General features: G+C 49.1%; 1 protein-coding gene across 11 annotated transcripts in view; it reads right to left on the minus strand.

Moving 5' to 3' along the window:
- Positions 1-20,360, minus strand: part of PRKAG2 (protein kinase AMP-activated non-catalytic subunit gamma 2) — a 329,808-nt gene that overhangs the window by 185,816 nt on the left and 123,632 nt on the right. For 5 of the 11 annotated variants that reach the window (XM_024249355.3, XM_054559041.2, XM_063725572.1 and 2 more), the window contains exon 1: positions 731-4,181. In XM_024249355.3, the coding sequence (XP_024105123.1) occupies positions 731-824 (94 nt within the window). In that variant the 5' untranslated portion in view covers positions 825-4,181. 11 annotated transcript variants of the gene reach the window in all.

Here is a 20,360-nt window from a genome sequence, read left to right on the forward strand (position 1 = left end):
AATGAAATCTGACATCTAATTTTGAGTGGGCAGGTCTTAACCAGGTGTGGAGCTAAGAAAGCTTTGGAATCGACCTGTGTGGCTGCAGACAGACAAGGGCAAAACCCACTCCAAGTCTGCAGGTCCTTGAAAATACTGAACCACAGATGCTTCACCACCTGTTCCACTTGCCCTGACCCCATCCTCCTGCACATGGAGGAGCTGCAGAAGTTGCCAGAGACCAGGGAGACCACAACGCAAGCTTCTCCCCACGGGGCACAAATTAGGCAGGTGTTTCCCCTCCCACATTAGCCCATGATCTGTCAGATTACTCCGCTACAGAACCTGGGAAGAAGACCTCTCTCTTCCTGACCTCCAATAGTTACCTCTAAACTGCACGTTTCATTTTTAACAGCTGAAAACAACAGTGCCAATCCACTCTTACTTTTCCCCCGAGCCACAGTTTTTGCATAAATGAATGACAATCCAATCCATCACTAGCCTCCCTGGGCCAAGTGGGGCAAGAAAGGAAACAGCTTCAGAAAGAGTATTGTCAGGCGGCTCCCCACAGCAGCATTGCCATCAGCAAGGAAACACTTTCCACGTATTCCTCTAACCACCGCCTGATGTTATACCCCAGTTGGAAGAGAGCGGCTGCAAACAGCTACTGCATAGGAGGGTGTGCACACACGCTGTGGGGTTCCCTCCCAAGGACAGACCACCAGGGGCTCGGGAATAGGCAGAGTCCTACCGAAAAGGCCATGAGGCTCCGACTGGCGCCTCTCCGTGCTTCGATTTTGGTCCTTGTGTTTCTTGTTGCTCCTGAGGCTCCCAAAGCGCTTCATGGGTAGCTGTGGCCACAGGAGTGGCGACAGGTGAACATATCAGGACCCACAGAACCGGTGTCAGCCCCAGGTGGCAGGGAGCCAGAGGAGCATCAGCCTGACAGGCACAGGGCGCCCCAAAAGCTCAGAGGTGGCAGCCTGTGCTCAGGTGACAGCCCGGGTTCAAGTGTCCTCACCAGGGGGTCTTCAGGGCGACCTCACCGCAGCTCCAGAGTCTGTGAGGCGCCAGGGAGTGGAGCTGTCCTGACGGGGCTGCACCTCCGGCCACAGCAGCTGGAGCGTCAGCCCGGCTGTCCTTAAGTAGCAAGAAGCTGCCGGAAGCGCAAACAGAGCTTCGCAGGGGATTTGTTGATGTAGTTAAGGTCAGCTGCTCACTGATACTCTCCAGGGCTTTTTTTTTTTTTTTTTTTTCTCCTTAAAATTAAAAAAAGGAGGGAAGACCAGATAGGCAAAGGAGGCACAAGCCTGCAAGTCATGTGCAGCCGTGCATGATGTCTCTTTAAACAGACTGTAAAAGGAAACCACCCTGGGCAGACAATTCTTGGCACCAATTGGCCAGCGCACATTCCCATTGTGACATGACATCACACAACTATTTTGATTCATGGGTTCCAGGGCCCCACGGGGTCAGAAGGCTCCGGCTGCTGCTGGGTGGAGAAGCCACACAAGTCCCTGGGCTGGAAATTGCTGAATCTACTCTGGCTCACGGTTCCACTCAATGAAAGCAGCAACGCCGTCTTCAAGGAGGGGATACGGCTCCCCCACTGGAATTTAACGGAAGGTCTTCAGCAAATGCGTAATTTGAGCTCTGGACTTGCTGAGAATTGCAGCATGCCAGAGCTGGAAGAGATTTTAGAGAGATCTAGTCCAACTCCCTTCTGTGACAGATGGGTGACTCAGGACAGGGAGGTGACTTCCCCAAGATCCTGTCGCCAGTGGTAGAACCAGGACTGGAGTTCTAATCTCCTTGACTCCTAAGCCAAACCGCTGATCAAGTAAAACCTAAAACATTTATAATTGGTATATGTTTTGCAACTAATAAAACAAACTTTGGAAGCAAAAGATAGAAAAAAAAAATCCTTGACTTTTTGGCTGATAGCCTCACTAAAGTTACCTGCTTTGCTACTAACCAGCTTTGTGACCATCAGAAAGTTACTTCCCATTTCTGAGCCTCAGTTTCCCCCTTAGTGAACTAAGACAAGACCAGGTTGTTTTAGGATTTAGTCTAGGGCCAGGCATGGTGGCTCACGCCTGTAATCTCAGCACTTTGGGAGGCTGAGGTGGGAGGATGGTTTGAGCCTAGGAGTTCAAGACCAGCCAGGGCAACATAGTGAGACCCCCATCTCTATTAAAAAAAACAAAAAGAGATTTAGCCTAGTTCCAACAGTCTGAACCTCTCATGGTAACTGATTCTTCTCAAATGACTATGCACATGAGGAGGAGACCATGTCAGACCAGTTAAATAACCCCCGAGCTAAAGATTAGTAGCCTGGGTTCTCCTGGCCACCCATTAGGGTGGGATAACCTCCCAAAACTGCAACGCCATCAGTTTCTTCAGTGGAATTGTTATTATCTATGGCTCATCCGAAAACAAGGGGATGGAGTATGGGGTGGAAGCACCCCAGCAGCTTGCCACTGGAGCCCAGGCCTCCTCAGGAACCACGGGTCCAGCCTCCCAACTTGGGTTGGGCTGCTTTCCACGCCTTCTCTCGCCTCTTTCATTTGCAGAGCTCAGTACCACTGGAGTTGTTGGCCCAGTCACTGCAGATGCCTGATGAGATAAAGATGGCTCCAGGCTAGGGCAACAGGAATGAGGCCAAGGGAAGTCTTCCATTCTGTCCCTGAGATGAAACCCTTTATCTCAGCTCCCACCCCAGATCTGCCATTACCATGAATCCTCCATCCACAGAAGCCAGAGATACCCAGATCTGCCATTCCCATGGGGCCTCCATCGACAGAAGCCAGACACGTCCCAGATCTGCCATTCCCACAGGGCCTCCATCCACAGAAGCCAGAGATGCCCACATCTGCCACTCCCATGGGGCCACCATCCACAGAAGCCAGAGATACCCAGATCTGCCACTGCCATGGGCCCAGCATTCGTAGAAGTCAGACATGTCCCAGATCTGCCATTCCCACGGGGCCATGATCCACAGAAGCCAGACACATCCCAGATCTGCCACTCCCATGGGCCCAGCATTCGTAGAAGCCAGACATGTCCCAGATCTGCCATTCCCACAAGGCCTCCATCCACAGAAGCCAGAGATACCCAGATCTGCCATTCCCATGGGGCCATGATCCACAGAAGCCAGACACATCCCAGATCTGCCACTCCCATGGGGCCACCATCCACAGAAGCCAGAGATGCCCAGATCTGCCACTCCCATGGGCCCAGCATTCGTAGAAGCCAGACATGTCCCAGATCTGCCACTGCCATGGGGCCTCTGTTGGGAGCAAGCCCCCCAAAATCTGGCCATAAACTGGCCCCAAAACTGGCCATAAACAAAATCTCTGCAGCACTGTGACATGTTCATAATGGCCCTAACACCCAAGCTGGAAGGTTGTGGGTTTACGGAAATGAGGGCAAGGAACACCTGGCCCGCCCAAGGCGGAAAACCGCTTAAAGGCATTCTTAAGCCACAAACAATAGCATGAACGATCTGTGCCTTAAGGACATGCTCCTGCTGCAGTTAACCAGCCCAACCTATTCCTTTAATTCGGCCCATCCCTTCTTTTCCCTTAAGGGATACTTTTAGTTAATTTAATAACTGTAGAAACAATGCTAATTATTGGTTTGCTGTTAATAAATATGTGGGTAAATCTCTGTTTGGGGCTCTCAGCTCTGAAGGCTGTGAGACCCCTGATTTCCCACTTCACACCTCTATATTTCTGTGTGTGTGTCTTTAACTCCTCTAGCGCCACTGGAGTTGTTGGCCCAGTCACTGCAGATGCCTGATGAGATAAAGATGGCTCCAGGCTAGGGCAACACGAAGCGGACCAAGGGAAGTCTTCCACTCTATCCCCGTGAGATGAAACCCTGGAATCTCAGGGCCCACCCCAGATCTGCCACTCCCATGGGGTCTCCACCCACAGAAGCCAGAGATACCCAGATCTGCCATTCCCATGGGGCCTCCATCCACAGAAGCCAACCAGGTTCGGGTCTGCCCAGCTGAGCTTGTCTCGGCAGCTTCCATCCGCAGGGGACACACAGCAGCTCCCAAGAAGCCTGCGGCCCTGGCATGGCTCCGGTGTGGCTAGAGCTGGTTCTAGCATTTCAGATCCCATCGACTGGTAGAGCAACTGCTCACGTGATTGGACCTGATCTATTAAAGATGTGTGAGTTTGCCCTTCCCGCCTAGGGGACCTGGCCTATCTCTGTCTAGAATGACCTCATAGTCATACCATTGCTTAGCAGATCAAGAAACTATGGTCTCAACTTTTCTCATGCAATTTCTACCAAATTGACTGAGTAACGACTGTCTACTTGGTGCTGTGCTGAATGTTGTAAGGTCAGGGAGTCCTATAAGGCATGACCCAGCCTTTATTTATTTATTTATTTGTTTATTTATCTATTTTTATTTATGGAGACAGAGTTTCGCTCTTGTTGCCCAGGCTGGAGTGCAATGGCGCAATCTCGGCTCACTGCAGCCTCCGCTTCCTGGGCTCAAACGATCCTCCCACCTCACCCTCACAAGTGGCTGGGACTACAGGTGCACACCACCATGCCCAGGTAATTTTTGTATTTTTCGTAGAGATGGGATTTTGCCATGTTGCCCAGGCTGGTCTCGAACTCCTGGCCTCAAGTGATCCACCCGCCTTGGCCTCCCAACGTGCTGGGATTACAGGTGTGAGCCACCACACCTGGCTGGAATTTTCTAACCTACCTGCTTTCGCTTACACCATTTGCCCTGCCTCCTAAGCCTGTGGTTTTCAGCTCTGCCTGCTGAAACCCCATGAAACCCTTACGGCCCAATTCAGAGACCGTGCCTTCCCCCAAGTGAGCCCTCCCTCATCACTCCCCAAAGAGGGGACTTTTCCCTCCTTTGAAAGATTTTAGCTCTTCTATTCTATATGTGAATGTCGCCCTTACTGCAGAGAAGACTGGGAACCCCAAAAAGGTAGGGGCCCAGGCCTCACCCGTCGTGAGGATCTCCCAAGCCTGCAGCAAAGCACCTGCTTTGGGAGGTACTGGACAGTCACCCTGAACCCCTGTGGTCCCTCCAGCTGCCCCTGCTCCCTGATGGAGCCGACTGGAGGGGCTACACGGCCAGGCTCCTCCTCCCAGGCTGCTGGTTAGCGGCAGCCAACAGTGGGCACAGCAGACGCCAGAAGGAGGGAGGAGCTGAGGCTTTCATAGCTCCCTACATCCCTGCAGGGTTGCTCTGGCCTCGCTGTGTCATCTCCCAAGGGAAGAATTCAGCTCCTCTCAGAGAAACCCTCCCCCAGACCTCTGTCTTGGGTCAGGGACCCTCTCCTTCATCCTTCAGGCACAGCAGTGGCAGCAGCCCTGCTGACACGAACCCGAGTTACTGCACCAGCCCTAGGGATTCCTGGCAGCCTGCCCACATCTTTGAAAGTAGTGTCTTTATTCAATTCTCCTCCAATGATCCAAAAAGTTCAGTGTGCCTCCTTTCTCCTGCTGGGACTGACTGATAGATACGGGGATCAGATATTTGTAGCAAGGATGCGTGAATGAACACACAAAATAGGTCTTGCTCTCAGTGACTTTGCAAATGAGCTGGAGACAAAGATAAACAATGCTAACTGCATGAAAAAGCCGTGAGTATGTGAGCCGTGGCTGCAAGTGTCGTCAGCACAAAGGAAGGAGAGGAGAAGGCCCGTGTGGCCCTGCCCGGAGAAGGGGAACTTGAGATGGGCTTCAGGGTTGGAGGGTATGAAGAAGAGGGCAGAATCCAGGTCAGGCCAAATCAATGCCTCGGAGGGGACCCCGGCCTTCCGAAACAAGCCACGAAATCTACCGCCAGCTGGGTCCCCTGATATACTGATGGATTATTTCTGTTGTTAAATATGGTAGCCCAAACTTACTGTGATTAAATTCTGGAAGCAGGTAAGTTTAGGAGTTTCATGTTTAGATGTCTTTTTTTCTTTTTAAAAATCAGCTTCTAACAAAAATTGTTTTCTCCATTTAAAAATAAAACAACACCTGGTGCGGTGGCTCACACCTGTAATCCCAGCACTTTGGGAGGCTAAGGTGGGAGGATTGCTTGAGCCCGGGAGGTTGAGGCTCTAGTGAGCCATGATCCTGCCACTGCACATCAGCCTGGGTGATAGAGTGAGACCCTATCTCAAAAAATAAAATAAAATAAAATAAAATAAAATAAAATAAAAGTAACAAAGCAAAACATCTTTAGGGAAAGACCTGAACAAGTATCCCAATAAGAAAGAGGCAGATTTGATTAAAAGGAAAATGAAAAGGTTTTGTTTAAGCCAGTGTACTATTCTTACACTATATAATACAACGGACAGAAAGAACATTTCAAGGCCAGGCGCAGTGGCTCATGCCTATAATCCCAGCATTTTGGGAGGCCAAGGCAGGTGGATCACCTGAGGTCGGGAGTTCAAGACCAGCCTGACCAACATGGTGAAACCCCATCTCTACTAAAAATACAAAATTAGCTGGGCGTGGTGGTGCATGCCTGTAACCCCAGCTATTAGGGAGGCTGAGGCAGGAGAATCGCTTGAACCGGGAGGCAGAGGTTGCGATGAGCCGAGATCATGCCATTGCACTCCAGCCTGGGCAACAAGAGCAAAACTCTGTCTCAAAAAAAAAAAAAAAAAAAAAAAAAGAAAGAACATTTCAAAGTTTAGTGACTGAAGGAAATGTATTTAAATTTGTGTGGAAAATAACCAGCAACTTAGGCAGGCCTGATGTTTCCGTGCTTGAGTTTAAATGGTCATTCATTCAACAGGTAGTTATTAAACCTCTAGCAAGTGTGCAGGGCAGTTGTTGATTGAAGGGATGGGGTGCTACAAATAATTCAGAGACATTCCTGTCCTCTAAGAACCATATTTTATTAGTAACATAATAACTCCCATTTACTGAATGCCTACCATATGCCAGCTGGGGTGCTGGTCACCTTATAGTTTTTATTTTATTTCATCCTTCCCACACATGAGCAGGGCAGGTATAATTAACAACATTTCATTGAAATTGAATAACTGAGGGTCAGAGAAGTAGTTTGACCTGGATGGCACAGCTGGTAAGTTGAGAGAAGATGGACTTGTCCCCTCATGTGGACCCCCGATTCCCAAATTCACATCCTTCCACCATACCATACTTTCTCATCCATGTGCACAGGAAAATTCAGCAGCCGTTCAACACCCCAGCCTGAATCCCACAGGACTCCAGAGGACCACTGTGGACTGAAGGGATTTGGAAAAGAATTTGTCTCTACATCCTGATTTTTCATTTTAGGCTGGGAAATTTAAAGGCAAAAGAAGAAGCATGTTTAAAAATCCTGATAGTGGCTCACACCTGTAATCCCAGCACTTTGGGAGGCTGAGGCAGGTGTATCGAGGTCAAGAGATCGAGACCATCCTGGCCAACATGGTGAAACCCCGTCTCTACCAAAAATGCAAAAACTAGCTGGGCGTGGTGATGCACACCTGTAGTCCCAGCTACTCGAGAGGCTGAGGCAGGAGAATCACCTGAACCCAGGAGATGGAGGTTGCAGTGAACCGAGATTGTGCCATTGCACTCCAGCCTGTGCAACAGAGCAAGATTACATCTCACAAAAACAAAACAAACAAACAAAAAAGTCCTTATTTGCATTAAAGCCATCTCGCAACACAGACCAGACGAGTCAGGAGGCTACAACAAGCTGACCTGCCTTGTGGGTACAGCATGCTCTGGAAGCACAAAGCCGGCCACTTCCTCCCCGAGGCCACTTCTAGGTGGCTGAGCACAGAGGTGGGGCACAAAAAACTCCTCACTGCTGGGGTCTTTCTGTTTGACTCACACATGCCTGAAATTCCTTACATGAGGGACAAAGCTTTGGATCCCACGATTAGAGATGAACACTGATGCGCTGGGAGAGACAGCACCTTCCCATTGCAGGGCAGGGGCTGAGGACCCTTCTTCAGCGGGGGAAAGTTGACCACTCACAGGCAGACGAGGACACCAAACCTTCCCCTCTTCTGTTTCCGCCAGTCGATGGTCCCACATGAATAGAGGGGAAACTCCCTGCCACACCTGTGACTCTGCTCAGAGTTCCTTCTAACAGAATGCTTTTCACTCTCAGAATTCTTTTTTAAAGGGAGGGGCTGAAAAAGGAAGGAAAGAATGGCTCCCAAATAGGAACCGTATTTTCTAATGTATTTTTAAAGGGCCAGGGCCTTTTTGGATCACAGTTTAAAACTCACACCCCTGGTTGGTGCTGCAACCCAAAGCCTGGCACAGGACCAGGTAACTGGGGTGGCAGATGCCTTTATCTCTTAGCAGTGCCCCGTGCTGTGTGGCCAAGGCTTCCGGGTCACCATTCTGACACTAGGTTTATAAGATCTGGGAAGGAGTGAAATCAGAGCTCAGCTCATTCAACGTGTGTTCTTTACGTGTGTCTTCTGGTGGCTGTTCTTTTGTATTTCTGACTACAAACCTACCTTTGACAACTCGAAAAATAAAACAGTGTGGAAGAATACTACCACAAGGCTTTTCATACTGTTAGCGTGCTTCATTGTTTTCTGGCTTTTGGTTTAATTTTCTCCCCAGCTAGACTGAAGGCTCCCCGATGGCAGGGATCTCACCCGCAGAAGAAAGAAAAGGGGCGATTACTGAGTTCCTCCAGGTGACTCAGGAGCATTACGATGGGTCAGGGAACAGCAAGCCAGCTGCTGCTCCATGCTCGGCATCCCTGGGAGCAGCATGTCCTGTTCCTGGAGGACGCTTTTGTGGCTGTTCTGGAGCCAGGGAGGCTGTGCTGACCGCTCCTCTGCCCTTGGCAGGGCTCCAGGCTTGGCCAGCCAGGGCTGGGCTGCAGGAGGCCATGGCACTGGGTCCTGTTCACTCTAATACTTGGATTTTACCAGGTGTGCCAGCCCCCCACATCTGGATGCTACAAAACATTCCACAGCCAGACTGTGCACTACACAGAGGAGCTGGGGGCGAGAGAGGTGAGGAAGGAGAGGTCAAGGGAACTGCAGATGGGCTTGTAGATGGAGCGCGGTCACCCCTGCTTCCTGCACATGAGGATAAGTGGCGCGAAGGCGACCACCCTTCCACGAGAGACACAATGGCGCTCCTGTGGCTCTGATATGTAACCCCTACCCCCAGACTCCGGTGACCCAAAACATGTGAGTAAACCCTTTAATTGCTGGAGGTTCTCAGCCGGTGCCCCGGGGCCACGTTCCCACGGCATCGGGGAAGTGCCAGGACATGTGGCACATGTTGTCCCACTAACCTGGTGCTAGTCCAGGCTACAGGTTGGAGCCCCACCCCAGCCTTGTCACCTGGTGAATGGGACTCTGGGTCTCCTTTGTAGACACCATGGTTGGTGCCCAGCCTCCACTTGTCCCCCACCCCACCCCTGCAGTGGGCATCTGAGAGCCAAGGGCGTCATCAGGCCAAGCTGCCTCCTACTCCAGGTAGCCTGTGAATACCTACAGGATCAAGCCCCTTGAAGCCCACCCTATCTCCGGACTTCCAATTATATCAAAACCAAATTTTTGAAAAGACCCCAAGCTTTCCGTCTCATCGAAGCCACTTTGCATGTTATGTGAAGCTGCAAATAGTCTCCTTGAAGCTGTCACTGGGGACCCAGATGAGAGAAAAGTCATGAGACTCAGTGTAACCACCCTCCCTCCACGCGCCTCCATTCATTCATGAGACTGGCGCTTCCCAGGGCAGGGCTGCTGAGGCCTGGGAGCACTGCGCAAACAGAATCAGCCCGGCCGACCGAGAGATCCACCAGCAGAGCAGGGCAGGGGGAACCCTAGTCACCCACACCCTGCGGCTGTGCAGAGCTGGGAGACTTTGCCCACAGCGGTTTCCTACATTCTTCTCAACCATGCAGTGTGGTAGGGAGGCCAGCCACGACTATTCAGTTCAAGAAATAACATTGTTCAAAAACCCAGAAGTTCAGAGGTGCTCAGTGATTTGCCCGGGATCCGTGGGTAGCTTGTAGGATTGTGGGTGTCGACGCTGGCTCTGCTGGTTCCTCATCAGGGGGCCGTCATGAGCTGGGCTGCCTCTGCTCCGTGGGTGGACCGCTGCAGAAGCAGGTGAGGACGCGCCACTCAAAAACTTCCTGCTCATCCTGAACCTTTGCGGATCACGAGGCCATACCTGCAAAGCACCCAGTCCCCTGCATGGCTGCGTTCCAAACCACATCTCATTATGTAAGAGGGCACGGGTCCCCTCTGGGCCGGGGAGCAGCAACACGCCTTAGCACATATTTGCTAGAGCTCTCCTGCCGGTTGCAAAATACTGTGTCATATTTCATGGAAAGTTCTAAAGGTCACTGCTGCACTTGACTCTGAGATCGCCACGTCGCCTCACTGGGGCCTCCCCACCCCGCCTCAGGAGGTGTTTATGAGCCGGCACCTCCGCGGAGCACCCTCTGCCCTGACTCAGGCCCCCATGCCTCTGTTCCACGTCAGCCCGACACACTCATGGTCACGCACAGCCTCGTGGTGACCACAGGAACTGGAGTCTGAGTCTCTGAGTGACAAGAGGGTGATTTTTTTGGCAGAGACAAACCATCTCAGCTCACACAGCTCCACTCACACCAGCAATATCTAAGTCCACTGAGAAGTGGCAGAGACAACAGGGGCATCTTGATTTTAAAAACACAGAGAAGTACTAAAAAGGTGAAAAACAATAGCAATAATTATTTTTAGCATGCCGAAATGCAGCACCCAAAAAGTAAGAAATCCCTGGATCTCCTTAAAATCTTGAAGGGGCATTGCATTCCCCCATGGAGGGCTCGGTGGGGCCCTTTTCAGTCCCTTCTCGTGGTGCCTGGCACCCTGCAGTCGCTCAGTGTCCAAGAGCACACCAGGCCAAGAGCTCTGAGGGCTCCACCGGCAAGAACCTGCCCTGATTCCAGCTGCTCCGTGGCGCAGAAGCTGAGCCCTGGGCTCCATGGGGGCCACCAAGCAATGGCTTCTGAAAACCAGATTCTGAAACTCTGCAGGCCCGCCACTTGGGTTTTCTGTTTAATTCTCTTTAAGTTATTTAATTCTCTTACAAGTGCTGAAGTGAGCTGGGAATGCACCGAAGCCTTGGAGAAGGACCCGGTTAACTCCCGGGCTCAGCGGAAAGCCAGTTTGGCCTGTGGTCTCTCACTTCCAGGCGATGGGGCAGGATTTCCAGTGTCTGGACTTGGGCTGGTCACAGAGCAATCCACCTGCTCCTACACATCACTCATTAAGAAGCCCCTAGCTTAGATTATGAGGGCTGAGCTGAAGTTTGCCTTGGATCTCTTTCTTCTTATAGTGAAATATATTTGAAAACAAGGTAACAGGTAGAAAGGTTTAAAACACTTAGGTCAAACATAGAACCTTAAAGCAACATAGGTTCACCCATTGGCATGCAATTCTGAGCCATTTAGTTTATTCTTCCACATTTCTCCCATAAGAGAGACCATTGTACAGGGTTTCAAGGTGATTAAATGAGACAGAATAGCAAAAATATCCTGTAAGCTGCAGAGCATTTCACAAACAGAGGACATGGCCATTCTCTGTCCCTGAAAGCAGCCTCTCAGGAGCTCCACTAGCTCAGGCTCAAGGTGCCCGAAAGGACCTCTGTGAACAGCTGCGGAAAGCCTGGGTGAGGACTGAAGGCTGCCTGCTCCAGTGGCCGCTCCTGGGGCAGCTGCTGGGCACCATGCTGAGAATTCAGAGGCTGCGGCCAGAGCCTGGGGAGAGAGTGCCGGGCTCCACAATTCTGGCCTGGCCAGGCAGCGCTTGGACTTGCAATAGGAGCTTCACGCCTTGGCAGACCCTGCTCTGGATCTCAGCAGAGAAATTAGAAGGAATTGGACAAAGCCCTGCTCATCAGTCCGGTGCTCAAAGCCCCAGCATTTCATGTCTTGAATGAGGAACAAAGGGATTTTCTCAGTAACAATTTACTCTTTTTAACTACACATACTAAGAAAACTTTATTAGCAGCAAATTGTGATGGGGCAGGCAGAGGGTAGGTGCCATTCAAGGCAGGAACATGGGCTGCCACAGAGCAGGTAGTGGTACAAGGAAGGAGACAGAGAGGGTGAGTAGAACTTGGGCAGAGGGCACAGACGTCCTGCATCGAACAGAAGTTTGTCCTCATAACTCAGTGGCTGCTGGATGTGTTGATGCATATAGGGTGATCTAGCAAGAACCTGACTCATCTATAAAGAGTGAAATTATAGTACTTGGTATCTTTTGAATAAGAAAACTGTTAGCTCTCGCCAGTAATCTCAGCACTTTGGGAGGCCGAGGTGGGTGGATCACCTGAGGTCAGGAGTTCAAGACCAGCCTAGCCAACATGGTGAAACTCCGTCTCTACTAAAAATACAAAAATTAGCCGGGCGTGGTGGCGGGCGCCTGTAATCCCAGTTAGTCAGGAGGCTGAGGCAGGAGAATCGCTTGAACCTGGAAGGCAGGGTTTGTAGTGAGCCGAGATTGCGCCACTGCACTCCAGCCTGGGCGATAGAGAGAGACTCCGTTTCAAAAAAAAAACCAACCAACCAACCAAACAAAAAAACTGTAAAGTATGTAATGCATCTGACACTTAAAAAAGATGTATGCTGTGGTACTTGATGGCTTAAGTTTCAGATATCTAGAAAGTTAACTCATGTGGCTGGTTCATTCCTTGAGACTGGCAAGATACAAAAACAAAACAAAACAAAACAAAACAAAAAACAAAAGCCATTCTATCACTTGATTGTTCACTCTTTCAGATTGGCTTTATCCCAAATGTCAGATGTTACTACACTCACGGACATCACTCACCTCAAATTCTTTTCTGTGTACAGCATCACTCTCAATGGGGGTGATAAATGCCCCTAAGGGGGTGAAAATCACCTCTTGGAAGGGGCAAAAAAACTTACAATTTTTTTTTTGAGAGAAGATCTCGCTCTATTGCCCAGGGTTGAGTGCTGGGGCACAATCTCAGCTCTCTGTAACTGCCACCTCCCAGGCTCGAGCACTCCTCCCACGTCAGCCTCCCTAGTAGCTGGTACTACAGGCACATGCCACCACGCCTGGCTAATTTTTGCAGTTTTTGTAGAGATGGGGTTTCATTATGTTGCCCAGACTGGTCTCAAACTCTTGGGCTCAAGTGATCTCCCCGCCTCGGCCTCCCTAAGTGCTGGGATTACAGGCATGAGTCACTGTAACCAGCCAAAAATCTTACTTCTTATATACAAGGAACAGCTATACTTACAGTATAAGTAAACAATAGATAGTATATGTAACAATGTAAACAATAGATAGTATGTCTGTTTTATTAAAATTTCATAGAGGTTATCAGAAAAAAAGTCAGAAAGGCATTTTAGGGGGTAATTTTCAAAAGATTGATTTTTTTAAAAGAGAGCAGAGGGAAAACTGGGAAGGTGTGGGGTGGGACATTGAATTATCTGACCCTCCATTTTAATAGGACGTCAACATACAAGGTTTAACATAGATAAATCATAAAATAGTTGATGAGGCATATGATTTTTAAAGGTTTCTTTTGGGGTTTGGTTGAGGAGGGTGGGAACTACTGCTTTTCAATATAAATTGTTTTGGAATGTTTGGTTTTTTAACCATGCGATTGAACTACTTCACTGAAAATTAAAATGTAAAGGGGAGAAAATTGAACAAAAAAGTCGGGTAAATGGTGATTGGTATCTACAGCAGACAAAAATCAGCAAGGTACATTCTCAAAAAATCCCTTTGGCAAAAGCTAAAATAAAAATAAAAAAGGTTGCGAAACTCCGTCATCAACAGCGGCAAGGAGGAAAGAACATCCGTGCCGTGCCACCTGGGTTCGCCCCACCCCGCCTGCAGCCAGAGAGATGAGCTGGGCACTTTCACCCAACCTGAGAGAATTTGCTAATCATTCGCCAAAATTTTAAAACACAGTTTTCTGGCCTTTAGGCAACATGGGGCTGGCCTGGGTGTTTTGGAGCCTCCAACGGCGAGGAAGAGCCTGAGGGTTCTCCTCACAGAGGCCCATGGGCCAGATGTCTCCAGAGAGGAGATGCTCAAAAGAAACTGTGCTTACTGCAAAGCAGAAGAGATGCGGTCAAGCAAGAGAACTGGATTAACTATCCATCCAAAGATCGAACTCAGAAAAGGAGGCTACAGAGAATTTGCCATCTTTTCTCTCTCCTCACTAGAAGCTTTAAAGGGATAGTTAGACCCTGAGTCAGCCTTTCACATTGTAGCAAGCAGACACCTGGAGGGGCAATGAGACAGTCCCCCGTCCATCAGCCTATCCTGATGCCCCACCCTCCCACGACAGTCATTTCTTTGAATCAGTGAACTGCAGTCCCTGGTATCCACCTCCCTCACTCTCCGCTTCCTCCATTTCAGTAAGTGTTCAGTGTCTACATGGGCCAAGTACAGAGAAACAACACGTGAAGGTGTCTTTGGTCATCAAAACTCTGCTGTTATTAAACATTTTTGTGCATCAGAGGACATTAATAAGAGAGTGAAAAGGCAGCTCACAGAAAAGGAGAAAATATTTGCAAGTCATATATCTGATAAGTGTCTAGTATCCAGAATACATAAAGAACTACAACTCTACAGCAAAAAGACAATCCAATTAAAAAAATGAGCAGCAGCCTTGATTAAATATTTCCCCAAAGAAGACACACAGGTGGCCAAAAGGTACAAGAAAAGATGCTAAACCTCACTAGGGAACTGCAAATCAAAACAGCAATGGTAGACCACTTCACATCCTCTAGGATAACCACACTGGGGAAAAAAAAAAAAAAAGGAAAAGAACTGGGTTGGGCATGGTGGCTCATGCCTCTCATCTCAGCACTTTGGGAGGCCGAGGTGGACGGATCACATGAGGTCAGGAGTTTGAGACCAGCCTGGCCAACATGGTGAAACCCTGTCTCCACTAAACATACAAAAATTATCTGGGCGTGGTGGCACATGCCCATAGTCCCAGCTACTCGGGAGGCTGAGGCAGGAGAATTGCTTGAACCTGGGAAGCAGAGGTTGTAGTGAGCCGAGATGGTGCCACTGCATTCCAGCTTGGGTGACAGAGCAAGACTCCATCTCAAAAAAAAAAAAAAAAGAACTGAACCGTTGGCAAGGATATGGAGAAATTGGAACCCTCATACATTGCTGATGGGAATGTAAAGCACTGCACTGTGGAAAACATTCCTCAACAAGTTAAACACAAAATGACCATATGGCCCAGAACCTGCAGTCCTAGGTATATACCCAAGAGAACTGCAAATGGGTGTTCCAACAACTTGTACATGAGCGTTGATGGCAGTTCTATTCACAAAAGGTGGAAACAACCCAAATGGCCACCAGTGGATGACTGAGTAAGCAGAATGGAGTCTATTCTGCAATGGAATATTATTCAGGCATAAAAAGGAATGAAATTCCAATATATGCCACAAAGTAGATCAACTTTCAAAACAATCTGCTAAGTGATAGAAGCCACACACAGAAGCCCGCAGGTCATAGGGTTCTGTTTACGTGAGATATGCAGAATAGGCAAGTCCAGAAAGGCAGACAGCAGCTTAGCATCTGCCAAGAGCTGTGGGAAGGGGTAATGGAGATTGAGGGCTAAGGGATGTGAGGTTTCCATTTGAGGTGATGAAACAGTTCTGGAACTAGATAGGGGTGATGGTCGCACAACACTGTGAGTACTAAGTTATACACTTTAACACTGTTAAGGTGGCCAGGCACAGTGGTATGTTCCTGTCATCCCAGCTACCAAGAAGGCTGAGGTGGGAGGATCACTTGGGCCCAGGAGGCAGAGGTTGCAGTGAGCCAAGATGGCACCACTATACTCTAGCCTGGGACACAGCAAGACCCCGTCTCAAAAAAAAAATTTTTGTTAAGGTGCTAAATTACATATTATATGCATTTTACCACAATAAAAAAAGTTAAATTAAACCTACAAATACTAAAGGAAAATATGGATTAATTCTACAATCTGGGTTTCTAATGATGACTAAGTATGCTCATGCTACTGTCTAATGGCCATTTTCATGTCTTTTGAGGATTGCCTAGGCATGTCTTCTGCCATACTGATTCAAAGATTCCTTTTTTTTTTTTTTTTTTTTTTTTTTTTTGAGATGGAGTCTCACTCTGTCGCTCAGGCTGGAGTACAGTGGTGAGATCTCGGTTCACTGAAGCTCTGCCTCCCAGGTTCACGCTATTCTCCTGCCTCAGCCTCCCAAGTAGCTGGGACTACAGGCACCCACCACCACGCCAGGCTAATTTTTTTTTTTTTTTTTTTTTGTATTTTTAGTAGAGACTGGGTTTCACCGTGTTAGCCAGGATGGTCTCGATCTCCTGACCTCGTGATCCGCCTGCCTCAGCCTCCCAAAGTGCTGGGATTACAAGTTTAGTAAGCCACCGCGCCCGGCCCAAAGATGCCGTATTTTTTTTTACAGCTACATGGTACTCTGTTATGTAGCTGTACCTTCTTTATTTCATTGAACTAGTCGATTTATTTATTATTTATTTATTTATTTTTTTGAGACAGGATCTAGCTTTGTGGCACAGATTGGAGTGCAGTGCAATGACAGCGCACTGCAGCGTTGAACTCCTGGGCTCAAGTTATCATCCTGCCTCAGACTCCCAAGTACCTGGGACTACAGGCACATGTCTCCATGCCCAGCTTTTTTTTTTTTTTTTTTTTTTGGTAGAGACAGGGTCTAACCATGGTCTTGAACTCCTGAGCTCAAGCAATCCTCCTGCCTCAGACTCCCAAAGTGCTGGGATTACAGGTGTGAGCCACCTCACCTGGCCAACTACTCTCTTCTCTGTGGGCATTTAGATTGTCTCTAATACGTCTGCTGAGAAGGCCTAGAAGCAATGACACCCTAGGAGTGACATGCACACGTAAACACTATTTACCATTAAAAGTAACAAGGGCTCTTTAGAGCAATGGCTAATTCCAGGGCGGGGGTGGGGGATGTACAAGATCAGCCAGAAAGCCAGGAAGTGCCCACAGCATGACGGGGCCAGGATGGGGATATGATGGGGAAAGTCAAAGGACACAGTGACCCGCCTGAACAGCCTCCTGCTGGCCATGTCTAGGACAATTTGAGTATCAAAAATATGATAATGAAGACACGGAATCAACTTAAATGCCCATCAATGACAGACCAGATAAAGAAACTGTAGTATGTATGTGCCATGGAATATTATACAGCCATAAAAAAGAAAGAGATCATGTCTTTTGAGGGAACATGGATGGAGCTGGAGGCTATCATCCTTAGCAAACTAGCACAGGAACAGAAAATCAAATGTTGCATGTTCTCACTTATAAGTGGGGGCTAAATAATAAGAACTTACGAACACAAAGAAGGAAACGACAAACACTGGGGTCGACTTAAGAGGCGGAGGGTGGAAGGAGGGAGAGGAATGGAAAAGATAACTATTGGGTACTGAGCCTAATACATGATGAAATACGTGGGTGATGAAATAATATGTACAACAAACCCCCATGACACATCTTTATCTATGTAACAAACCTTCACATGGACCCCCAAACCTAAAACAAAAATTTTTTTAAATATATGATAATGAGAAATTACATGACACTGAATAGGATACAAATCCATGAGTCCATAAACACATACACACTCACGGAGAGAAGAAAAACCTGTTCTTTAAAGTAGCATTCCAACCAGTCAATGTATAATTCATGATAAATTTAGAAAATCACCTTTTGGTAATTACTATAGTAACAACTCAGGCAAGAAATATGGATCGATCCTGAAACTAGTAAGTGAAAGTTTGATGAGAAAGAAGATATTTACACAATCCCAAAGTAGGTCCCCCTGAAGCCCTGACTGGTGACAAGGGGAAAAGTAAGCCCTTTATTAAAGTAGAGAACTTTATGGTGGCAGACGCCCCCTTCACCAAGTGACTGGGGTCCGCTTCACCAGGAAGGTGTTGCGGCCGCATCGGGTGCCCCTGCTGGGATGCAGAAGCCCAGGGCAGCCCACGGATGGGTGGGCGCCCACCTGAGGGTGGAGGCTGGCTCTGATGGTGAGGAAATGTCGAAGGGCAGGTGACACAAGAACTGGCCTGTGTCCTCCTGAAAAGTGCTCAGGTCGTGACAGATGAGACAGGACTGAGGAGCTGTTCCAGATGAAGAGACTGAAGAGAACGGACAACGAAACAAAACGCATGGCTGGGGGTCTCCTCTTCCAAGAAATGACGCCCCTGAGACAAGGTACAAAATGTGAATGAAGCCTGCAGCTTAGCTGATAGCATATTAGTGCTGATTTCCTGATTTTGACAATTATACTGTGGTTAGGAGAATGACCCTGTTTTTATGAAACATCCACTGAAATATTTAGGGGTAAAGGGATATGATGTCTGCAAATTCCTCTCAGGGGTTCAGAGTTCATATAAACACACAGTGAGAGATTGTGAGAAATGAGATATGGGCAGATCTGGTGAAATGCTAACATCGGGCAATCTGGGTGAAAAGGATATGAGAACTCTTTGTATTATTTTTGTGACTTTATGTTTGAAATTGTCAAAATAAAATGTTATTTATTATTTAATAATTTTTTTTTTTAGAGACAGAGTCTCACCATGTTGCTCAGGCTGGTCTCGAACTCCTGGGCTCAAGTGATCCACTACCTAGGCTTCCCAAAGTGCTGGAATTACAAGCGTGAGCCACCTCGCCTAGCCCTAAAGTGTTATTTTAAAAAAGGAATTAAGAAATACAGGCTGAGCACAGTGGCTTGTGCCTATGATCCCAGCACTTTGGGAGACCAAGGCAGGAGGATCACTTAAGCCCAGGAGTTTGAGACCAGCCTGGGCAACATGGCAAAACCCCATCTCTACAAAATATTTAAAAATTAGCCGGGCATGATGGTGCACACCTGTAGTCGCAGCTACTCAGGAGGTTGGGGTGGGAGAATCGCTTGAGTTGCAGTGAACTGTGATCGCACCACTGCACTCCAGCCTGAGAGACAGAGCAAGACCCTGTCTCGAAAAAAAGAAAAAGAGCTACAGTGGGCCTGTGTGTTAAGTAAGAGCATGTGTTAGTGCTGCCTTTTACTGTCTCCCAAGGTGGGTGCATCACCGCAGCAGGCCCTGAGAGAACTAGAGGACTCTCTAACTCGCAGAGGGCCAGGAGATTCTTCCGGGAATTTTTCGTTGGCTTCTCCCAAATAATAATAACGGCCTGGACACAGGATGTGCAGGCCAGCCCTGGCTGGGGACATCTGCCAGGCTGGCGCCAGAGGGCGCTGTCCCCAGGGACTACACGGGGTGCCAGGCCACATAACTCTGCAATGTGTTGGCTGAACTTTTCAGGAAACTTGGATGCCGCACATACTTTTCCTTTCTTTGTGGGCAGGCAAGATGAGTCACGTTTTTCTGGAGTCTGCTCAGCCCCAGTATTCAGACCTCATCGGCTGCCCTGGGCCGGAAGGCTCCAGCTGTGGCCAGTGAGCGGGGGCCCAGGGTGCCCGCGTTGGCTGGGCCAGCACTGGGGCTTAGGGGCAGCCCTGGGCAAGCCAGAGTCAATCTTTTTTGTCGGGTACAGGGTAAAGCTCACAGTAATTCTGGATCATGGCAACATTTGGGGACAGACCCAGGGCCCTTTGTACAACTCACAGGGTGCAGCCCTGAGGGAGGCTGGGCTTTGGCTTCATATGGTCCCTGTTCTCCCACCCACCCACCCCCCTCCACAGCACCTGACTCCCCACCACCTCTCCAGGCCCTACCTTCGAGTACCTCACTCCCCAGCACTTCGAGCCGCATCTCACTCCCCAGCACTTCTCCAGGCCCTACCTTCGAGGCTGCCTCAGTTCCCCTGCCTTCCTTCCTTCTGAAGGCCACTGTGGTATTGGGATGTTAGAGCAGCGACCTGAAGGAAGGGACCCCACCTGTGTCTACCTGCAGGCAGGGTCGCTGCAGGCTGTCTGAGAGGCAGGCTCTGGGATGGAAATGAGCACGTTGGATGTACATCACAGAGGGGCGATGGAGACCCCGTGAGGCCCCGACAGAGAGTTCTGAAGCCCGGATGCCCCTTCAGAGCTGTCCTGAGCGGGGGTCGGGGGCTGGTCCTTTATGTACATCGGCCGCTTATTGGGCGTAGGCTGGCTCTGGGAGGGGCTGAAGGCTAGCGAGGTGGCGCTCCTTAGCTGAGGGCCATCTGTCTGTCACACCCACAGCTGGGAGTGAGTTCCTCATTCTTGAAGGAATCGGGAATCTGGGAGGCACAGCACAGCCTCAAGGGTGTTCTGGCTCCAGGGTGTTTTCTAGCAGAGGGCCTAGGGACATGCTCAGCATCTCAGGGTGTTTTAGGCAGAGGGCCTAGGGGACATGCTGAGCATCTAAGGGAGCCTGAGCAGAGGAAGACAGGGGGTGGGTGTGCACAAGACACAG

Source organism: Pongo abelii, chromosome 6 (assembly GCF_028885655.2).
Source record: "Pongo abelii isolate AG06213 chromosome 6, NHGRI_mPonAbe1-v2.0_pri, whole genome shotgun sequence".
Classification (NCBI taxonomy): domain Eukaryota; kingdom Metazoa; phylum Chordata; class Mammalia; order Primates; family Hominidae; genus Pongo; species Pongo abelii.